The sequence below is a fragment of the Suncus etruscus genome, chromosome 11 (assembly GCF_024139225.1).
Source record: "Suncus etruscus isolate mSunEtr1 chromosome 11, mSunEtr1.pri.cur, whole genome shotgun sequence".
In the NCBI taxonomy this organism is placed as follows: Eukaryota; Metazoa; Chordata; class Mammalia; order Eulipotyphla; family Soricidae; genus Suncus; species Suncus etruscus.
This window is the reverse complement of record NC_064858.1, coordinates 15,097,549-15,116,935: the sequence shown is the minus strand read 5'-3', so window position 1 is coordinate 15,116,935 and position 19,387 is coordinate 15,097,549. Positions and strand designations below refer to the sequence as shown.

General features: G+C 32.9%; 1 protein-coding gene across 1 annotated transcript in view; it reads left to right on the top strand.

Moving 5' to 3' along the window:
* NELL2 (neural EGFL like 2) overlaps positions 1 to 19,387 on the top strand; it is a 305,773-nt gene that overhangs the window by 104,728 nt on the left and 181,658 nt on the right. The window contains exons 4-9 of the mRNA XM_049783795.1: positions 5,954 to 6,127; positions 6,240 to 6,336; positions 8,989 to 9,061; positions 9,183 to 9,265; positions 10,019 to 10,147; positions 11,486 to 11,588. Coding sequence (XP_049639752.1) covers positions 5,954 to 6,127; positions 6,240 to 6,336; positions 8,989 to 9,061; positions 9,183 to 9,265; positions 10,019 to 10,147; positions 11,486 to 11,588 — 659 coding nt within the window. The remainder of the gene's footprint in view (positions 1 to 5,953; positions 6,128 to 6,239; positions 6,337 to 8,988; positions 9,062 to 9,182; positions 9,266 to 10,018; positions 10,148 to 11,485; positions 11,589 to 19,387) is intronic.

Genomic DNA, 19,387 nt, shown 5'->3' with positions numbered 1-19,387 from the left:
TGCCCTTCAGGAATGGATACTTAATACCAGTTATTTCTTCAACTTTTATTTCTTCTCTACCACATCTCTGAAATTCCCATGATTCTGAAATCTTTCCTGTTGGCATTGCCAATTTTTATATATTCTCTTTATTAATTTCTTTTTTATTTCATATTTACTATTCTTACATGCCAGAATAATATACTGAAATTGAGGTACTGATTTGATCTTCAATTTCCACACTCCTTTTAAGACTTAATAATATTGTATTATTGAGTTCTTATAATTCTGTTTCTTTTTTTCCTAATAGATTTTTTCAGGTTTAATGATTTGTTCCTCTCATATCATTTTCTAATATTTGAGTATTGAAATAATAGCTCTTTTAAAGACATTAATCAGTAAATTACAGGCTTTTTATGTCATTTTGGATACAACACTTGTGCTCTAAACAATGATTCTAATATGTCTACTTTAGGTTATTACTGTACCTCCAAAATTGCTTTTCTTCTTCACACATTTTATTATACATCATGTAGTTATTCACTTTTATTAATCAGTAATATTTCATGATACAGTTTTATCACAGTTTTGCCATTTATGCTAGGCTGTTTAAAAGTAATCCTAGATTGTTTATAGTTTTATCTGCTATGAGAAAAGCTTCTTTAAGCATTTATATACAAACATTTTTGTAATAAGTCTATTTAAAGATCATAGTCACAAGGCTGTTAATGATACAGTAGTTGTATTTTTCACAAATAAAAAAAATTCATTATTGAGTTTAAATCATGTAATGTACAACACCCTTCACGAATACACATTTCCCACTAACAATGTCCCCAGTTTTTTTCATGCCCTTCCCCTGACAGCCTCTAGAACAGAGATTTTTCCTCTCTCTCTCTCTCTCTCTCTCTCTCTCTCTCTCTCTTCATTTCCTTTATCCCCCTTTTCCATACAGTGGTTTGCATGTTATTACTGAGGGGTACCATGCCTGTCACTCTATCTTTTTTCAATACTCAATCCTTGTCTAGAATGATAAAATTCAATTATTACAGTCATAATGCTTCTTTCTCTGCCCTATCTGCACTCCCTAGAGTTTTGTGGCAAATTTCCTACAATAGTCTGATTTTCCTAGCTCTTGTCTCTATTATCTATGGATATTATTACCATAGTATCTTTTACTTATATCCTGCAAATATGTGTGATCATTCTATGCATATTCCTCTCCCTCTTACTCATTTGCTCAGCCTTGCAACTCTACATATTCATTCATTTATAAACAAATTTCTTGACTTTATTTTTCTCAACTGCATAATATCCTATTGTGTAGATGTACCACCGTTTCAATAGCCATTCAACTATTAATGGGTACTTTTCCCCCCCAGATTCTGATGATTGTGAATAGTGCTGCAGTGAATATATAGATGCAGAAGGCTTTTCAACGTTGTGTTTTTAGTCTCCTGGGGTTTATTTCTAGCAGTAGCATTGCTGGCTCATAAGGAAGATCAGTTTATAGTGGTTTTTTTAAGTATTGTTTTGGAATAAAATCTTCTAATTTGTTTTTGGACCAGTTGGCATTCCAACCAGCAGTGTATGGGAGACCCTTTCTTCCTGCCTCTGTACCAGCATTGGTACATTGACTAATGGATATGGCAAAAACATCCTGCATTACAGTTAAATACTACAGCTAGTTAAATAATACTTCATAGTACTACTTCATAGTACATAGCATTGGTTGTTCTTCTTTTAGTGGTGAGTGCCAATCTCTGTGGTACAAGATGGTGTCTGATTGTAGTTTTAATTTGCATCTATCAGGTGATTAATGATGTGGAGCATTTTTTATGTGTCTTTTGGATCTCTATAATGACCTGTAGGACTTTGAGGAAATGTCTGTTCCTCTCTTCTTACTAGTTTTGTATTGGGTTATGATTTTTCTTGCTTGTATATCTTGGACATCAGTGCCTAGTATATCTTGGACATCAAGATTGGTATGGAGTGAATAGTTTATCCCATTCTTGGGGAGTATTCTTATCCTAGCCACTTTCTGCACCAACTGTTCTTTGAGGTGCAGAAGTTTCTTAGTTAAATGTAGTTCCATTTGCTTATCTTTGCTTCCAGTAGAGTTTCTTCCTTGAAAGTAACTTTAGCTCCAATATCATGGAGCATTCTGCCTACATTTCTCATATATACCTTAATATTTCAGGTCTGATATTAGAATCTTTAATCCAGTTTTGATGTAACTTTTGTGAATAGCCTTAAGGAGCGTCTGAGTTCAATTTATTTCATGAAGTTGACCAATTTGCCCAACATTATTTTTTCTGGAGGCTTTCTTTGCTACACTTTATATTTCTTTTTCCTTTATCAAAGATCAATAATCATATATTTGTGGATTGGTCTCATAATTTTCAAGTATATTCTATTGATCTGAGGGCCTTTCTGTATTCTAATCCCTGCTGTTTTCATGAATACTACTTCATAGTACAATAAACATTGGGAAAAATGCCTCTCATCTTTTCCTCATGGATTGCTTTAGGTATTCATAAAATTTTATTAGTCTGTATGCATTTCAGGATTCTTTGATCTGTATCTTTTAAAAAGTACTAGTTAACCTTAAAGGGATTGTAATAAATCTATACAATGTTTTGGGATGTATTGCTAGATAAATAATGCTAATCCTCCCAGCTCATGAGCAAGGGATGTGTTTCCATTTCCTTGTGCCTTCTTTTATTTCTTTAAGCACTGTTTTTGTAGTCTTTGTATAAGTCTTTCAGTTCTTTAGTTGACTCCAAGATACTTCATTTTCTGAGGCACAATTTTGAATGGTATTTTTTAGCATCTCTTCTCTTTCATTGTTTTTTGTTTGTTTGTTTGTTTTTTTACATAGATAGGCTTGGGTTTTTGAGATGGGTCAATCTTTTCTTGCCAGATGTAGTTACTAGTTGCCACATTTATTTTTTCCTCAGTGTGCATTTATTCTTTTCCTCATTGAATTTGTTATGGGATTGTGGTTAATAGTTTTGATTATTGTTTGAATTTCTGTATTATCTTTAGTGACATTTCCCTTTCTTTCATTGATGATGTGACTTTTAAGTTTCTCTTTCTCTGTGAGTTTTGAAAATGGTTTATTGATTTTTTTTTAATTTTCAAGATATCAACTCTTGCTTTCTTTTGGAGTTTATCTTTTGGAGTTTTTGGATGTCCAGTTCATTAATTTCTGCTCTATGTTTTATTCTTTCCTTCTTACCTGTTTTCAGTTCAAATTTTTTTGTCATTTCCAATTTCATAAGTTGTGCCATTAAATTAGTTACATAGATTCTTTCTTCCTTCCTAAGGAATGCTCAGAAATCTATTAATTCTCCTCTTAATATATATTTTGCTTTATCCCTAAAATTCTGATAATTTATGTCTTCATTCTCATTTGTTTTCAGGAATTATTTCTTTTCTACTTTGATTTTTTTTCTCACCCACAGTTGTTCATTAGTGAGGTGTTTCATTTCCAGGTGTTAAAGTTACATCTTTGTTTTGGTTTGTAACTCCCTTTTATCTTCAGTGTATCCTAGTCTGAGAAGACAGTTGATACAATTTCTGTCCTTTCATTCTTATGGAAGAAAATTTTCAAGATATATGACCATTTTATATCTTTAGAAAGAAGAGATACTTTGATTAATTTTAGTATCAGAGTTTAATTTGAAACAAAATTCAATAATCAGTTTGAAATAACTAATTTACTAAAGGAATATATGGAGCTAAAACTGTAACTGATTTAAATGTGGTTATTTATAATCTCTCTCTCTTTTTTAATATAGTACCTTCTTAGAAAATTCAAAAAATCAAGTTTCATATTTTTTCTAAAATCTAATGTATATTCTTTTCTTTCTATTTTTTTTTTTTTTTTTTGGTTTTTGGGTCACACTCAGGGTTTACTCCTGGCACTATGCTAAGAAATCACATCCTGGGATGCCGGGAATCGAACCAATGATCTTCTGCATGAATGACAAACGCCCTACCTCCATGCTATCTCTCCGGCACCAAGATCTAATATATATTTTCTTACTTTGAATATTCTAGTTATTTTTAGGGGCTGGAGAGAGTACAGTGGGGAGGATGGTTGCCTTTCACTCAACTTATCTGAGTTTGATCCCATACACCTCATATAGTCCGTCAGTCCCTTTCCCCCCATTTCCACGCCCCCCCAACCCCCCCCCCCCCCCCGCTTCACCAGGAGCAATCCCAGAGTTCAGACTTAGAAGTACATCCTGAGTACAGATGAGTGTGACTCAAATTTATAATAGAGATATGTTTTATGACCCAGTATATTGTCTAACTGGAGAATTTCCCATATGCATAGGAGAAGAATTTGTATTCATCTTTTTGGGATGCAAATTCATATGTATATTATATACATATATATGTATATATATTTATATATATACTATGATCCACTATTTCATTTCTTCCTTTTGGTTTTTGAGCCACACCTGGTGGCTCTCAGGGGTTATTTCTGACTCTGCACTCAGATATCGTTTCTGGCAGGCTCCGGGGATCATATGGGATGCCAGAAATCAAATCTAGGTCCATCCCGGGTGGCTGTGTGCAAGGCAAATGCTCTACTGCTGTGCTATCTCTCTGGCCTCTCCGTTTCTTCCTTAAATGCCAGAATATCCTTGTTCAATTTTACCCTATTGATCCATCAGAGGTGACTACTAGCAGTGCTCAAGTCTCCAATTATTTTGTATTGCTACTGATTTCTTTAAGTGTACTATCAATTATTGTAAGTATTTTTCTGGCCCTTTCATTGGATGTACGTATATTTAGGAGTGTGATTTCTTCCTGATTTAAACTGCTTTGATTATTAAGAAATGATAGTCTCTGTATCTTATAACCTTTTTAAGCCTGAAGTCTGATATTAGTATGGCCACCGCACCCCTTTTAAAAGAGTTGTTTACTTGAAGATTTTTCTTTCAACTTTGTTTGTTTGTTTGTTTTTGTTTTGGGGGCCACACCGGTGGCGCTCAGGGGTTACTTCTGGCTCTCTGCTCAGAAATAGCTCCTGGCAGGCACAGAGGACCACCTGGGATGCCTGGACTGGAACCACCATTGATCTTAGGTCCACCTCTTGCAAGGCAAACACCCTACCGCTGTGCTATCTCTCCGGCCCTTCTTTAAACCTTTGACTTTGAGTATGTGTTTTTTTTTTTTCTTTCTGACTATTCATATGTGTTTTTGCAGGCAGCAAAATGTTGGTTTTGGTTTTCTGATCCATTTCGTCACTCGTCTCTTAACTGGTGCATTTAGTCCATTGACCTTGATAGAGAGACTTGTCATGGGATTTTGTGTAATCTCTTGGTAGAAGTTAGGAGAGGTTTTAGGGATGGATATCCAGCTTCTTCCTCTTGTATGCCCATTGATCCCAGGAGGGAAACTTATTGCCAGCCTTCAGCTTAAACTTCTTATATTTTAGTTGCCTAAATTCTGCTTCAGTGGAGTAGAAGTTTTGGTTTCTGACTTTCCTTTTACTGGCCAAATTGAGGACAGAACCTCATCTTTTTCAACTCGTATTTGGCTGGAACCGTTTAGTGTTTGGCTGTCTATAATTTTTTTTTTTTTCATCATGATATGCTTCCCTTTGACTGGTAGAGAAAGTTAGACTTTTTTGCAATTATTATTATTTTTATTTCTTTCTATTGGTATTTTTTTCAGTTACTGACTTCTATATCTTCATTCGTAGGATATATATAAGGTCGGACAATCAAATGAGTGACCCTAGTAAATTTACCACAGTGTTGTTTTTTAGTCCTGAGAGTCTTTCTTTCTTTCCTTCATCTTTCCAACTTTCATATTTGCTACATAATGTGTTTTTTAGTTTTACTAATGGGAGAAATAGTGAAAGTAGGTCTGTTATGTGCCTTTATGAAAACATAGGTTATGTTCATTTATTTTCTTTTCAATGGCCTCTATGGGCTTCATCTGTGTGCAGGTACTTGGAACTTGAAACCAGTGGCCATCGGAATGAAGTCAGACTGCATTACCGCTCAGGCAGTGATCATCCTCACACAGAAGTGTTTCCTTACATTTTGGCTGATGACAAGTGGCACAAGCTCTCCTTAGCCATCAGTGCCTCCCATTTAATTTTACATATTGACTGTAATAAGTAAGTGAGATATTTTTAATTTAGATTAAATGGAACATTTAATGGAAGATTAATGGAAGATTCTAAGAAGTGACTGGTATCTCACAATTATCTGATGTTTCATTTTTTGTAGAATATATGAAAGAGTGGCAGAAAAGCCATCCACAGATTTACCTCAAGGCACATCGTTTTGGCTGGGACAAAGAAATAATGCACATGGATATTTCAAGGTAAATTTTGGCTACATTTTGAGCATATGATCTCAAGTAAATTTAGAAAATTACATTTACTGAATAAAGTAATTTGGTTTGTATAATGGTTTATGTGTGTAAATCTATATGTATCTTCTACTTTTTTTTTTTTACTGTATGCTTTATGTAGCTAGCCAACACTAATTTCTCTTTTTTTCAATATTAAATTTATTCTGTAGACAATACAGAAGTTACCTTCATGGTGCAGTCAGGCCAATTTTGTAGCTTTCTTGAAATTAAGCATTAAAAGTAACAAAATGTAGAAATAACTTACTCACCATTGAAAAATAATCCCTGATTATACTTTTAGAAGAAGGCTACTGATAGGATCAAAATATTTTCAATATCATATTCATAATAGTTTACTCAATTTTCCTCTAGTAAGTTAAAAAGGATTTATTATTTATTTACTGACCTATCAAGACAAGGAATCAATGTTAATTTATGAATTTTCTTTAATATTTTATAGGCAGGCCATACATTTTTTAACTTTATCTATTTTTAATAATGAGGATATAATATTGTAAATTGCTTAAATATAAATGTCTAATGACTGTGACTTTGAAAGTACTTGAATGTGGGTATTTTAAAGGTTAAATAAAAGTGGGTTTTTAAAGTTTATAGGTAGGTATTATTTTCAGTGAAGTATTTCTAGATAGAATAGGTTCTAGTATCTTTAAAATTGTGTTCTATGTAAGGTTTATAAATTTTCATAAGGCTTTAAAAATGTACTGTCAGTTAACTGGAATCAAGGTGTCTTGAATGTGCTAGTCTATTAAATTATAGTAGCACTTGCCTTGTAATAGGGTTTTTAAATTCATTTCTTAAATATTTATAAACCTGTTCAGGAAGTTTTAGTGGTTTGTCCAAAGTCATCTGTTGGGAACTCTTTACATAATTTCAAGTTCTGAAAATGAAATCAATGTTTTATTCCTGTTGATAACAAATTCGTTTTAAGTATCAAATTGTCCATATTTAATTAAAGGAGACATTTTATGAAACAACATATGACTTTAGAATTCCTTTAGTGAATTAATTACAAGGACTCTTCTAGAGGGAAGTGTTTTATATAGTTTATGAATGATGCTCATTAGAGTTGTGTAGTTCATAAACTAAAGAATGTTATTCACATTGCTGCCAAGTCTTTCTTAAATGCAGTATCTTCAATTCAAACTCATGTAAATGAGTAGAACATTTTTACCCATTAATTATACTTATTGATGCTATTTTTGTGTTAAGTTATTGAACACATTAAGCTTGTGGACTATATATACTCTACCATACAACATCCTGGTTATAACTTTGTGTCTACATTTTATTTGTTTTGATTGTGTACTGAATGCTCCAGTTACTGGATACTTGGTTAGCATTTTTAAAATGTGAAATGAAAGACAAAAGAGTAGTGAAAAAAAGAGATTTGATAAGCTAACATTTGAATTTTATTTGCCTTTTTCTTTCTTTCTTTCTTTCTTTCTTTCTTTCTTTCTTTCTTTCTTTCTTTCTTTCTTTCTTTCTTTCTTTCTTTCTTTCTTTCTTTCTTTCTTTCTTTCTTTCTTTCTTTCTTTCTTTCTTTCTTTCTTCTTTCTTCTTTCTTTCTTTCATTTCTTTCTTTCTTTCTTTCTTTTTCTTTCTTTCTTCTTCTTTCTTTCTTTTCTTTCTTTCTTTCTTTCTTCTTCTTCCCTTCTTTTCTTTCTTTCTTTCTTTCTTTCTTCTTTTTTCTTTCTTTCTTTCTTTCTTTCTTTCTTTCTTTCTTTTCTTTCTTTCTTTCTTTCTTTCTTTCTTTCTTTCTTTCTTTCTTTCTTTCTTTCTTTCTTCATTTTTTTTTGTGGTTTTTGGGTCACACCCGGCAGTGCTCAGGGGTTATTTCTGGCTCCAGGCTCAGAAATTGCTCCTGGCAGGCACGGGGGACCATATGGGACGCTGGGATTCAAACCAATGAGCTCCTGCATGAAAGGCAAACGCCTTAGCTCCATGCTATCTCTCCAGCCCCTATTTGCCTTTTGCTTTTAGTAGTAAGCAGGGATATAATTACATCATATTGATTAAAGTCATAAAATATTTCCCTACAAACATGATGTGGTCTTTTGTATAAAATGGGCTATTTTCATCCATTATTAAAAATTATGTTAAAATTTCTATATTTTAGAGACGAACTTTTTCTGTAACTGCTTTAAACCTTATTGTCTTAAAACTATTGTCCTCAAATGCATAAATGAGTATTTCCATTATGACTATGTTTTCCTATCTTTTTGATAATTATAGTTAATGTGTAAGTGGTATCAATTGTACTATAACTATAACCAGAACTGAATATTCAGATTGATTTATAAGGTTTTATAAAGATTTATTTAGTGACTAAAAATAACTTCACAAACCAACACACAAAATATGATTATTCTTCATTATATCTTGACATTTAATCTTATGACTTCAAAATACTATCAGTGACACTCCACAGATAATCTCTATCTATTCTATTTTTCTCATTGAGTTGAAGTAGATTTAGTATGCCCAAAAAAGTTTCACTCAGGATTTTGATGACTCTCCTTTATTATTTTATTTTATTATCTTGATAAGCATAATCTGGGTAGATGAAAATAACATTCCCTTTTAAATAATGTTCACATACAGGGTATAATGCAAGACGTTCAAATACTTGTGATGCCCCAAGGATTTGTTGTTCAGTGTCCAGATCTTAATCGCAGTAAGTCCTTTGGTTCTTGTACTGTTTGGTGAAATTTGTACTTGTTTAATTTGGTCATGATTTGTTTGTAGATTTAGCCCTTTATAACCTCATCTTGGCAATTTGATGTTTGTAATTCCAGCCTGTCCAACTTGCAATGACTTCCATGGACTTGTGCAGAAAATCATGGAGTTGCAGGACATTTTAGCCAAAACATCAGTGAAGGTAAAAAGTACTTACAAATATAGTGTGGAATTTTAAATACCTATTGTTATTTCTAGTTCCTCTTATGAACAGAAATATTTCCATTATGACATTTTCTATACTAAAATGTTTGCTACACATTTGCTCAAAAGAACTTGTCTAAAATGCTTATGAATGTTTAAATTCTAGTCATCTTATCACAAAATCAAAAATTATGTAAGTTATTTGATATTAATATTTCTTATTAAAACAGAATTTATACTTTTTATGATTTATTTTATTTAATTTTTATTATAAGAAAGATTAGAGGACACCATAAAGAATTGGATTATATAAAGACAATGAATTGACAATTGCTTTTTATTTCAATATTTCAGTACAGTGATCTTTTAGGACTTCAGCATATTTTAGGGTTATTTGCAGTTTCACTAGACTATTGTAGTCAAGAATAGTTATTAATAATCTGAATGCTATATTTTGTATTGTTTTTATGACCCAGTAAAAATCCTAAACTTTGTTATGTAGTGCTTTTATAGTGGGTGAAGTTATTTATACTTCATATTGTATAAATTATGATTGCTTTCAAATATCAGAGTAATATTTGCAACAAACAATTGGAAAATACCTTTCAAAAATGGAGGCACTCATAACAAAATCTTGGTGGACACAGCCATCATTGCTGCTATGTTCTTAAATATTATTAAACGTCTCCTGGTCTATCCTGAATTTGTATTTCTGATAATGAACAGTATGAACCCTTCCTTTGTGCTACAGCTGTCTCGAGCTGAGCAACGAATGAATAGATTGGATCAGTGCTATTGTGAGAGGACTTGCACCGTGAAGGGAACCACCTACAGAGAATTTGAGTCTTGGACAGATGGCTGTAAGAACTGCACATGCTTGGTATGGTTTCCACTGGAATTGAGACCAAGGGACTCTATGTCCCATTCTTTAAAAATTTATTAACACAATGTAATCATGAAAATTTCAAGATTCATTTCCTTAAAATACAACATTAAAGTGCTGGCAGACCCAGACAAATCTAAATAACTGCGTCTTGCATTATTAAAGACACTGTCTACCACATAAAGATGATTATGGCTTAGAAATGCTACCAGGTTTAAGTTTATTAGTATACACAATAAACAAAGCAATTCCCATAATTGTCTATACAGTTATTATTAACATCTCCAAAAGCTTCTCCTTATTTTCCTATTAACTCACTTTAATAAAATTAACTTATATAAAGCAGAACACGTGACCACATCGAACCACATTAATAAATAATGGACTTTAAATGAATAAGAGAGTCTTTAAATTTTACTAAGACAATGAAATACAAATTAAAAGATATAAGTAAAGAGGCTATCTAGTAATTATTCACAAATTCGGTAGAGTATATTTGAGAACTATGTCAAAAATATATCCTTTTCAGATAAATTGATCAAAAATTGCTTGGTTTTTAATTTTTAAATTACACAGCCATTCCATTTTACAATTGGTTGGCAAGTATAGACTGAATAAGTCTTTAAAAATATTCCCAGATTTTTTGTTTATAATAAAGCATAATATCCTATATGTAGGAAGATTAAGTTATCAGAATCCTGTATAAATGATAAGTTTGAAGATAACTGCGATACCCATATACCTGCTTAGGAAAATACTCTGTTTTTATTAAAATGATAATGTTTTGCAAATCTGATAAAGTTTTTTTCTATTATTAAGAGAGCCACATATTTGAATTTAGTAAAATTATGGATATAGCATATTGAGACCAAAAACTAGAATCATTGCAAGCCATATTCTGAGTGATATTTAGGAATCAAACTACTCATTCTTTTCGAAGTTTGATACATTTTATAGTGGTTGTCAGCATTGATTTATACTGGTTTCATGACTAGCTTAAACATTCACTGGAAAATATTTTGTCCTGTAACTGGGTCTCCAGGATGGCAGCAACTATTCTAAAAGACTCCTAGTTTATAGTGTAATTTTTTGAGTAATTTGGGGAGGCATGAATATAGCCCTTACTTTGTCCTGCTATTCCCTGAAACTGAAAGATAATAACACTTATCCAATTTGTAATAACATTGTTGTTATATGATGTTATAATGCCTATTATAACATATATGTACATATGGATTTTCTGAATCATAAGAGATAAATTTATAAAATAAATTAAAGAATACATAAAGATCAAACTGTAAACTGAAACTTCTTTAATTATTGTTTTCTTCTCAGAATGGAACCGTTCATTGTGAGACTCTGAACTGCCAGACTCCTGACTGCCCACTTATGTCAGCTCCTGCATATGTGGATGGCAAATGCTGTAAGGAATGCAAATGTGAGCATAAATTTTATGACAAATATTTTCTTTGAAAAAATAAAGCTTAGTATATTATCTACAATTTGCTTATCTGGGCAAGCTAAATAGCATTATAAAATGATGGGAAAAGAAATATTTTTGTTTGTTTTTTTGGGCCACACCCATTTGATGCTCAGGGTTACTCCTGGCTAAGCACTCCGAAATTGCCCCTGGCTTGGGGGGACCATATGGGACGCCGGGGGATCGAACCCTGGTCCTTCCTTGGCTAGCACTTGCAAGGCAGACACCTTACCTCTAGCGCCACCTCGCCAGCCCCAAAATAGATATTTTGATTGATTAGTTCTTTTTTTATTTTAAAATCCCATGCTTGTACTTTAGCCATTTTTTGTTTTAGAGAACTCTTTTCTGGAAGGTGATGGCAGTCTTAACATAGGCAAGAGACTTGGTATAGGGGCCATAGTGATAGTACAGTGGCCAGTGTCCTTGCATTGCCCACAGCTGACCCAGCCAGGCTGACTCATCTCTGGCTAGAGATCCCTGGCATAGAGTTTTCCAAGCTCAGACATAAGAAATTCCTGAGCACAGTGTCAAGAGTACACCCTGAGCACTGCCAGATGTGTTCCATCAACAAACCAAAACAGAAACTTGTTGTAAATCATTTATTTAATTATACCATTTGACCTTCCAAATAGATCAAGAATGGGCCACACTAAGCCACAATAATCAAGGGAATCCAGTGTACAAGTAGTTTCTATCAATAGACATTAATCAGAACCATATACTTACATCATTGAGTGTAGAAACAGCTGTGACCACTTCATGAAAAAGCTCTTTTGGATTATACATTTCAATCCTAATGTCAGAAAGTGCTTTTTGAAAATATAACTAACTTGAGGCCAGAGAAATTAAATAGGTGTTAAGACCTTTCATCCCTCCAATCCCAATTTGAATCAGCCATATATTGGCTTCAACTACTACCAGTAATCACTCCTGAGCCAGGGATTGTCCTTGACCATTACCGATATGATCCCCTTTCTCTTCCCTAAAAATAAAAAAGAAAAAAAAAAGAAAAAAATCTCCACTGAATTCTATATCATTTTTTAACATAAAAACATTTTATATAACATATTTAACTTATTGTTATTTAGTGTGTATCTGGGTTGGGAATTTAACTCAGGACATCTCACGTGCACTACTGAAAAACCATATCCCCATCACCTAAGTCACTTACATTTTACAATTTGTCTTATTTTATTTTATATTTTGGTTATACTTGATATGCTTGTGGGCTCCACCAGTTTTCTGGTGACTATGCCATGCTAGAGGTAGGCATCTGGGCTACTGACTGCCCTTTTAGCCATCTCTCAAGCCTTATGCGTTTAGAAGAATGCCCTTATCATTAATTGCAATAATTCATGATTTGGAATGTAGCTATGTTAGTACAGAAACATAGTAGCATACTTGAAAAAAGCCTATTAAAAACATACTTGCAAAATACATAGTCCTCTGTAAGTATAGTCAAACACACACAAAGTAAAAGGAAATAAAGGGCAATTAAAGGTAATAAGAGGAAAGAGTAAGAATAATTATTTTGTTAAGGGTTTTATTCTTACCTTACTCTGTTACCTGTGTCATACGTTTTTTTTCCTTAGACAAATTGTTACATGTTACAACTGGGGTGAATGTGACAAGTTACTAGAGAAATTAAAACAGGATGGCTCTTTGTAAATCTATTGAATTTTATGTATAATGTGTACTTATAATTTTATTAGACTTTATATGGAAGCCAAAGCATTTATAAAAGAGTTTCAGCCCAGTCAAGTAGATTGATCTCACATACATCATTGTCTATTTTCCCAGGAGGAATCTGAGTTTTTCTCGAGTTTGTGCTAATCATTAACTGCTTAAGATGATGATGTTTGCTTTCTAGATCATTAGAGATAGGAGGAAGTGGCTGCATAGATCTTTATGCTTATATTAAAATAATAGCAATAATCATAATTTTTACTTTAATTTATTTGTTTTCTTCTTTTCAACATTATATTTCATCTACATTGTTCTGTGAGAACATGGTTTGCCTTGAGTGATGTTGATTTTATTATAGATGACTGATGGGATTCATGTATTTAAAGTCGTGAAATTCTAATTATGATTTTTGCATTTGTTACCAATAGTAAATAAGGTAACTAAATCAACTACTTCTCTTCCAAGGAAGCACGTTAGATTTGATGAAATGGTAAAATACTTGGATATTCATTAATGTGAAATGCTTTTGGCAGCATTTCATTGTAATAATTGGTAATTGTGTTACTAATAAAATAGGAATGTTATAAATAATAAGAAATTAGTTGATAAGAAACTGCATACTTCTGAAAAATTATTTTAATCTTTCTTTTAAGTGATTGAAAGTAAGAATAAAATGATTATTTTGTGATTATATTCAGTGATAGAGTGTAATGCAACATAGCAGATTTGTCTCTGTGCTTTGAATAATTGGACTTCTAGCTCTGATTAAATCAACATTTTACAAGAGTCAATAAAATATTTTCTTTAGATTCTCATAGAATTTATATGTAAACAAAACAAGCATTTTGTCATTTTAGTTTATGTTTAATAGCACAATTTCAAAATCAGTTACTAAAAATATATTTTTAAATATACTTTTGGGCTGGAGAGGAGGTGCAAGCGATAGGTCATTTGCCTTGCATGCACTAACCTAGGATGAACCTCGGTTCGACCCCCTGGCGTCCCCAAGCCAGGAGCGATTTCTGAGTGCATAGCCAGGAGTAACCCAGCATCAGTGAGTGTGAACCAAAAAGCTACATACATACTTCTAAAATTTTTGAAAAAATTTTCTATAACACAAGTATCACTGTAATTAAATTTAATATCACTATTTTATTTGCTTATCAGGGGTCTCAAACTCAATTTACCTGGGGGCCGCAGGAGCCAAAGTCGGGGTGATCATTGAGTGCAAAGTCAGTAGTAAGCCTTGAACATTGGGGGTGTGACCCAAACAACTAAAACAAAACAAAGCAAAAAAAGATTCCTTTAGGGCAGGGCCACAAAATGTTGTACGGAGGGCCGTTTGCGGTCCTCGACCTGCGAGTTTGAGACCCCTGTATGGTTCAGATTTCTGAATATGCTGAATGTGGAAAAAGCTAATAGTTAACGCCTATGTCTTTTTTCTATCTCTTTTACATATCTATGTATATGTGCATCAATTTATTTCACTGTCAAATCTGAAGGGAAAATGTCTTATTTTTAATGCATATTTTACTTGAACTTTTGACACATTTCAAAGCCTTAATTTCAGTGGACTATAAACTATGCATTTTTAATTTTAAAAATATAATATATATGAAGAGAAGAAAAAAAGAAAAAAGAATAGAAAAAATATATAATATATACTTCCTTTTTTATCCTGTACTCATATCTTTGAAATCCATTTTAATTTTCAATAATATAAAATTAGCAAAATGCAATTTAGTGAGAACAATTTACATCATTTTTTGTTTCTAGAACTCTTAGAAAATCAGGCAGACTCAAAATATTAAGTGATTTTTTTGTCATGATTGACTCAAGCAAATAATTTTGGTTACTTTTTGATGTTCTTTAATATTTCCAGTTTGCTTCATCAGAAATGTTTGTACAGCAACCATCTGCCTTGTTCTGTTTTATTTTCTGCTATAACTCCAGCTCTGACACTTTATTAAATTTAAGTACTGATAAATAGTAAGGAAGTGGGTCTTTGGGGAAAGAAGTAAGAAAGAATCAAGCCTAACAATGTTTTCCAGTTTAAATTTATATATTCCAAGCATTTGGGTAAAAGTCCTTAACTTTTTCTGTCTCTACTTGACTACTGTAGTGGTAGAGCTGTACTGAGAATAAAATATGATGGCGGAAATCCCAGCTCCATATTGTTAAGGAAAAATAAGTTCAAGTCCTGTCAGTTTGACAGATTGGAAGGCAATGCTTTATTCCATATTTTATGTATATTAAACACACATTCAATTTAGTGTCTCAGGAAAGTTCTGTCTAAAAATGCTGTGCCTTGATATGAAACTCACCACAAAGAGTAGTGAGTGCTGTTAGAGAAATAACTACAAACACTGACAACTACCATGACACAATGTTAATGAGTAGAAGTAGAATGCCTGTCTCGAATACAGGCAGGGTGGATGGGCAGAGGAAGATAGGATGCATTGGTGGTGTGAATGTTGCACTGGTGAAGGGGTGTGTTCTTTTGGTGACTGAAACCCAACTACAGTCATGTTTGTAGTCACAATGTTTAAATAAAATAAAATAAAAATGCTGTGCCTTGCCACCCTATTAGACTTTAAAAAATATCTACTATGATCTACCATAATCCATCTAACGAACTCTTTTTCGTTTGTTTGTTTTTGTCTTGGGGCCACACCGGTGACGCTCAGGGGTTGCTCCTGGCTATGCACTCAGAAATCGCTCCTGGCTTTGGGGGACCATATGGGATGCTGGAGATCAAACAGAGGTCTATCCTAGGATAATGCGGGCAAGGCAGACACCTTACCACTTGAGCCACTGCTTGGCCCTTTGTTCTTTTTCTTTTCTTTTAGGTCACATTGACCGCTTCCTTTTTTTTTCGTAATGACCACCTCCTTTATTTGAATTACAGGCCTCCAACTAGCCAACAGTGAGAAGGATAGGTCTAGAAACTGTATAATAAAAATATTTTGGGTTACTCTAACATTGAAATATGAGGTCAAACTAAATGAAGTACATAAAATCTCAACTCATGTTTAAATATAAATTAACAAAGTGACAGAATGTTTAGGAAATAGAGTTACAAGAAAGTCACTTAAAATGGAAAAATATAATATATTCAGAGTCTTATTTTGCTTTCAGCAGATTCAAGTTTTGAACATAAATCTGCTGTGCACAAACCAGGGTAATTCATGAAAATATGGAATGTAAATCAAACCTGAAAGAAAGCTGTAATGTCTTTTGCAGACATTGTGGTCAGAGCAATAAAACAGTGGGCAAGGTGTTTGCCTTGCACATGTCTTATCTAGATTCAAGCTCTGGCATCCCTTATTGTCCTCTTAGCCTGCAGGACTAATTTCTGAGCAGAGTCAGGAGTAACCCAAGAGACACCCATTGTGGCCCAAAAGAAACAATAAAGAACGTTGGGAAATAAACTAGAATGAAAATAGATTTTCCTCTTCATTTCTAGAGTGCCATCAGTTGTAGAAAAAGGAAATGTAATCATTAGGAGGACCGGTCTATGGCAGGAGGCTTGTGGCAATGGTCAAGATTACAGTTAGGGTTGAAAAGGGTCCACTATGACAATGAAAGTTGGAACTGACCACTCTGGATGATAAAAATGGGGTGCTGAAAAAGGATTACGAGCTGTACATTGTACCCCTTATTAACTATAATGCAAACCAGTATCAAGAAGGAAAAAAAGGAGTGAGAAAAAAAGAGAAAGAGAGAGAGGAAAGTGGGGACATTGGTGATAGGGAATGTATACTGGTAAAGGATGGTGTATATTGTTTGATTCAAAATCAATTATGAATAATTTTGTAACCATGGTGCTTAAATAAAATAATAATAATAATAATAAATGTGAGCAGCAAAATTGGTTGGTCCCTCTGCAATAGTGAAAGTATATCCTTATAATTGGTATTCTTTGAAAGCCATATTTAAATGAGTAAATTAAAAATTATTATTCTAATCATCAAACAAAATGAAAAGTTATAATATTAACATAAATTGTATTTTACTATTTTCTGTGCTAATAGAATATATCAGATTGGGGTCTGAGAGATAGCATGGAAGTAAGGCGTTTGCCTTTCATGCAGAAGTTTGGTGGTTCGAATCCCGGGGTGCCGTATGGTCCCCTTAGCCTGTTCGGAGTGCTTTCTGCACATAGAGCCAGGAGTAACCCCTGAGCGTTGCCGGATGTGACCCAAAACCCAAAATCCAACACCCCCAAAAATATATCAGATTATTTCAGACTTAATGTACACAAGGAAGAAAAATAACCAAATTATCTGTTGAAATGAAATTTCTGTGAAATAAATAATAAGGTAAAAGTAGCTAAATAAAAGATTTTATGTTTGAGATATAATATGTTTGTAGCCACAGGAAAAGTTAAATGATTTGGATGCTAATGTTGCTGCTGTCATGCATTTAGTCTGGTTCTGGATTCAATCTTTTCTCAATAAATTACCTTCATTTAAAATGTATATAATATTAACTGTCATAAATTATGACACTTATCTAATTTTAGAGACTTCTGTGAAACGATGGACAAGAAAATGTTTTGTGTGCTTTCGATTGTTAAAATAATTGTGCTTATATAGAAAATATTTTTCCTAAGGACAGATAACTGTTACTACAGTTAGATTTTATTAGAATCACCCTGTAAGCTTCCTATGCACCAATTAATTTTATGTTTACCTTTTTATTTTTATAAGTTCTTCAAAGGGTTTTTTTCATACAGCAATATTTATTATAAAAAAACTAAAAATAGTAAAGGATAAATGTCATCAGTAAAAAATTACTGACAATACAATTTGGCAAGAAGGGACATCAGAGCTTTTAGATGAATGACTAAGTGAGGTGTTACATTAATTCTTATTAATAATCTTGAAAGAAATATAAATTTACTATTAGTTAAGGAATACTAGGAAAAGACAAAGCCAGAACCAAAGTATTAAGACAGTGGCACGGGATATAGCTGCTTTATCATTTGCTCCACATTCCTGGAAAATATAATTTTTTTGATCATTCCTTATTTTATTCATCACATAATATTTTAAATGTTCTAATTAAAACAAATACCTAATCTATCTCAAAAGTATAAAAGAAAAGAAAAGAATAAAATGAAATAAAAATGAAAGAATTCCTGTCTTCCACTCCTTCAATATTTATAGTTTACTTAGATGATTTTTTTGTTTGTTTTGTTTTTTTTTTGGGCCACACTCGGTGGCAGTCAGGAGTTAGTGCTGGCTCTGAGCTTAGAAATCACTCCTTGCTTGGGAGACCATATGGGGTGCCGGTAATCAAACCCACATCCGTCCTTGATCAGTTACATGCAAGGCAAATGCCCTATCATAGTGCTACCACTCAGGTCCCTGCTCAGATGATTTTTAATGCTTTCACCAGTATATGCATTTGTAAGCCTGACATCTGGTAAATTCCATAGCCCTAGACTTGTGTTGGTTATGTATTCATGTTTACACTCTTTTATAAATTATAATACATTTCATATTTTAAAATTATATTACTTATCTTTAATTTAGGTCTTTTGTCTGTTTCTAATTTGCTGTAATTTTATTAAGACAATATTACAGCATATACTTCATGGACTTTTTGTATACTCATGATAAAATAAATTTCTGATGGTGAATTTCAACACCAGAATCTTTTAAATATTTCCAGATCTTGTCATAATAGAAAAATTATGCCCTGCAATTTCTCCCTATAACAAATAACATTCAGTGGTGAAAATGCAACAGTTTATTTTTCTTTAGTAAGAAATCAAGTGATTTCACCACAGTTTCTCTTATCCTTAAAGAGAGCACGGGAATGAGAATACATTGTTCATTTTCTTGCCAAATAATTTTGATAAACTAATGTAATTTATGGAAGTTTCTTTTTTTATTTTTTATTTTTTTTTGGTTTTTGGTTTTTGGGCCACACCCAGCGATGCTCAGAGGTTACTCCTGACTGTCTGCTCAGAAATAGCTCCTGGCAGACCATATGGGACACCGGGATTCGAACCAACCACCTTTAGTCCTGGATCAGCTGCTTGCAAGGCATACGCCACTGTG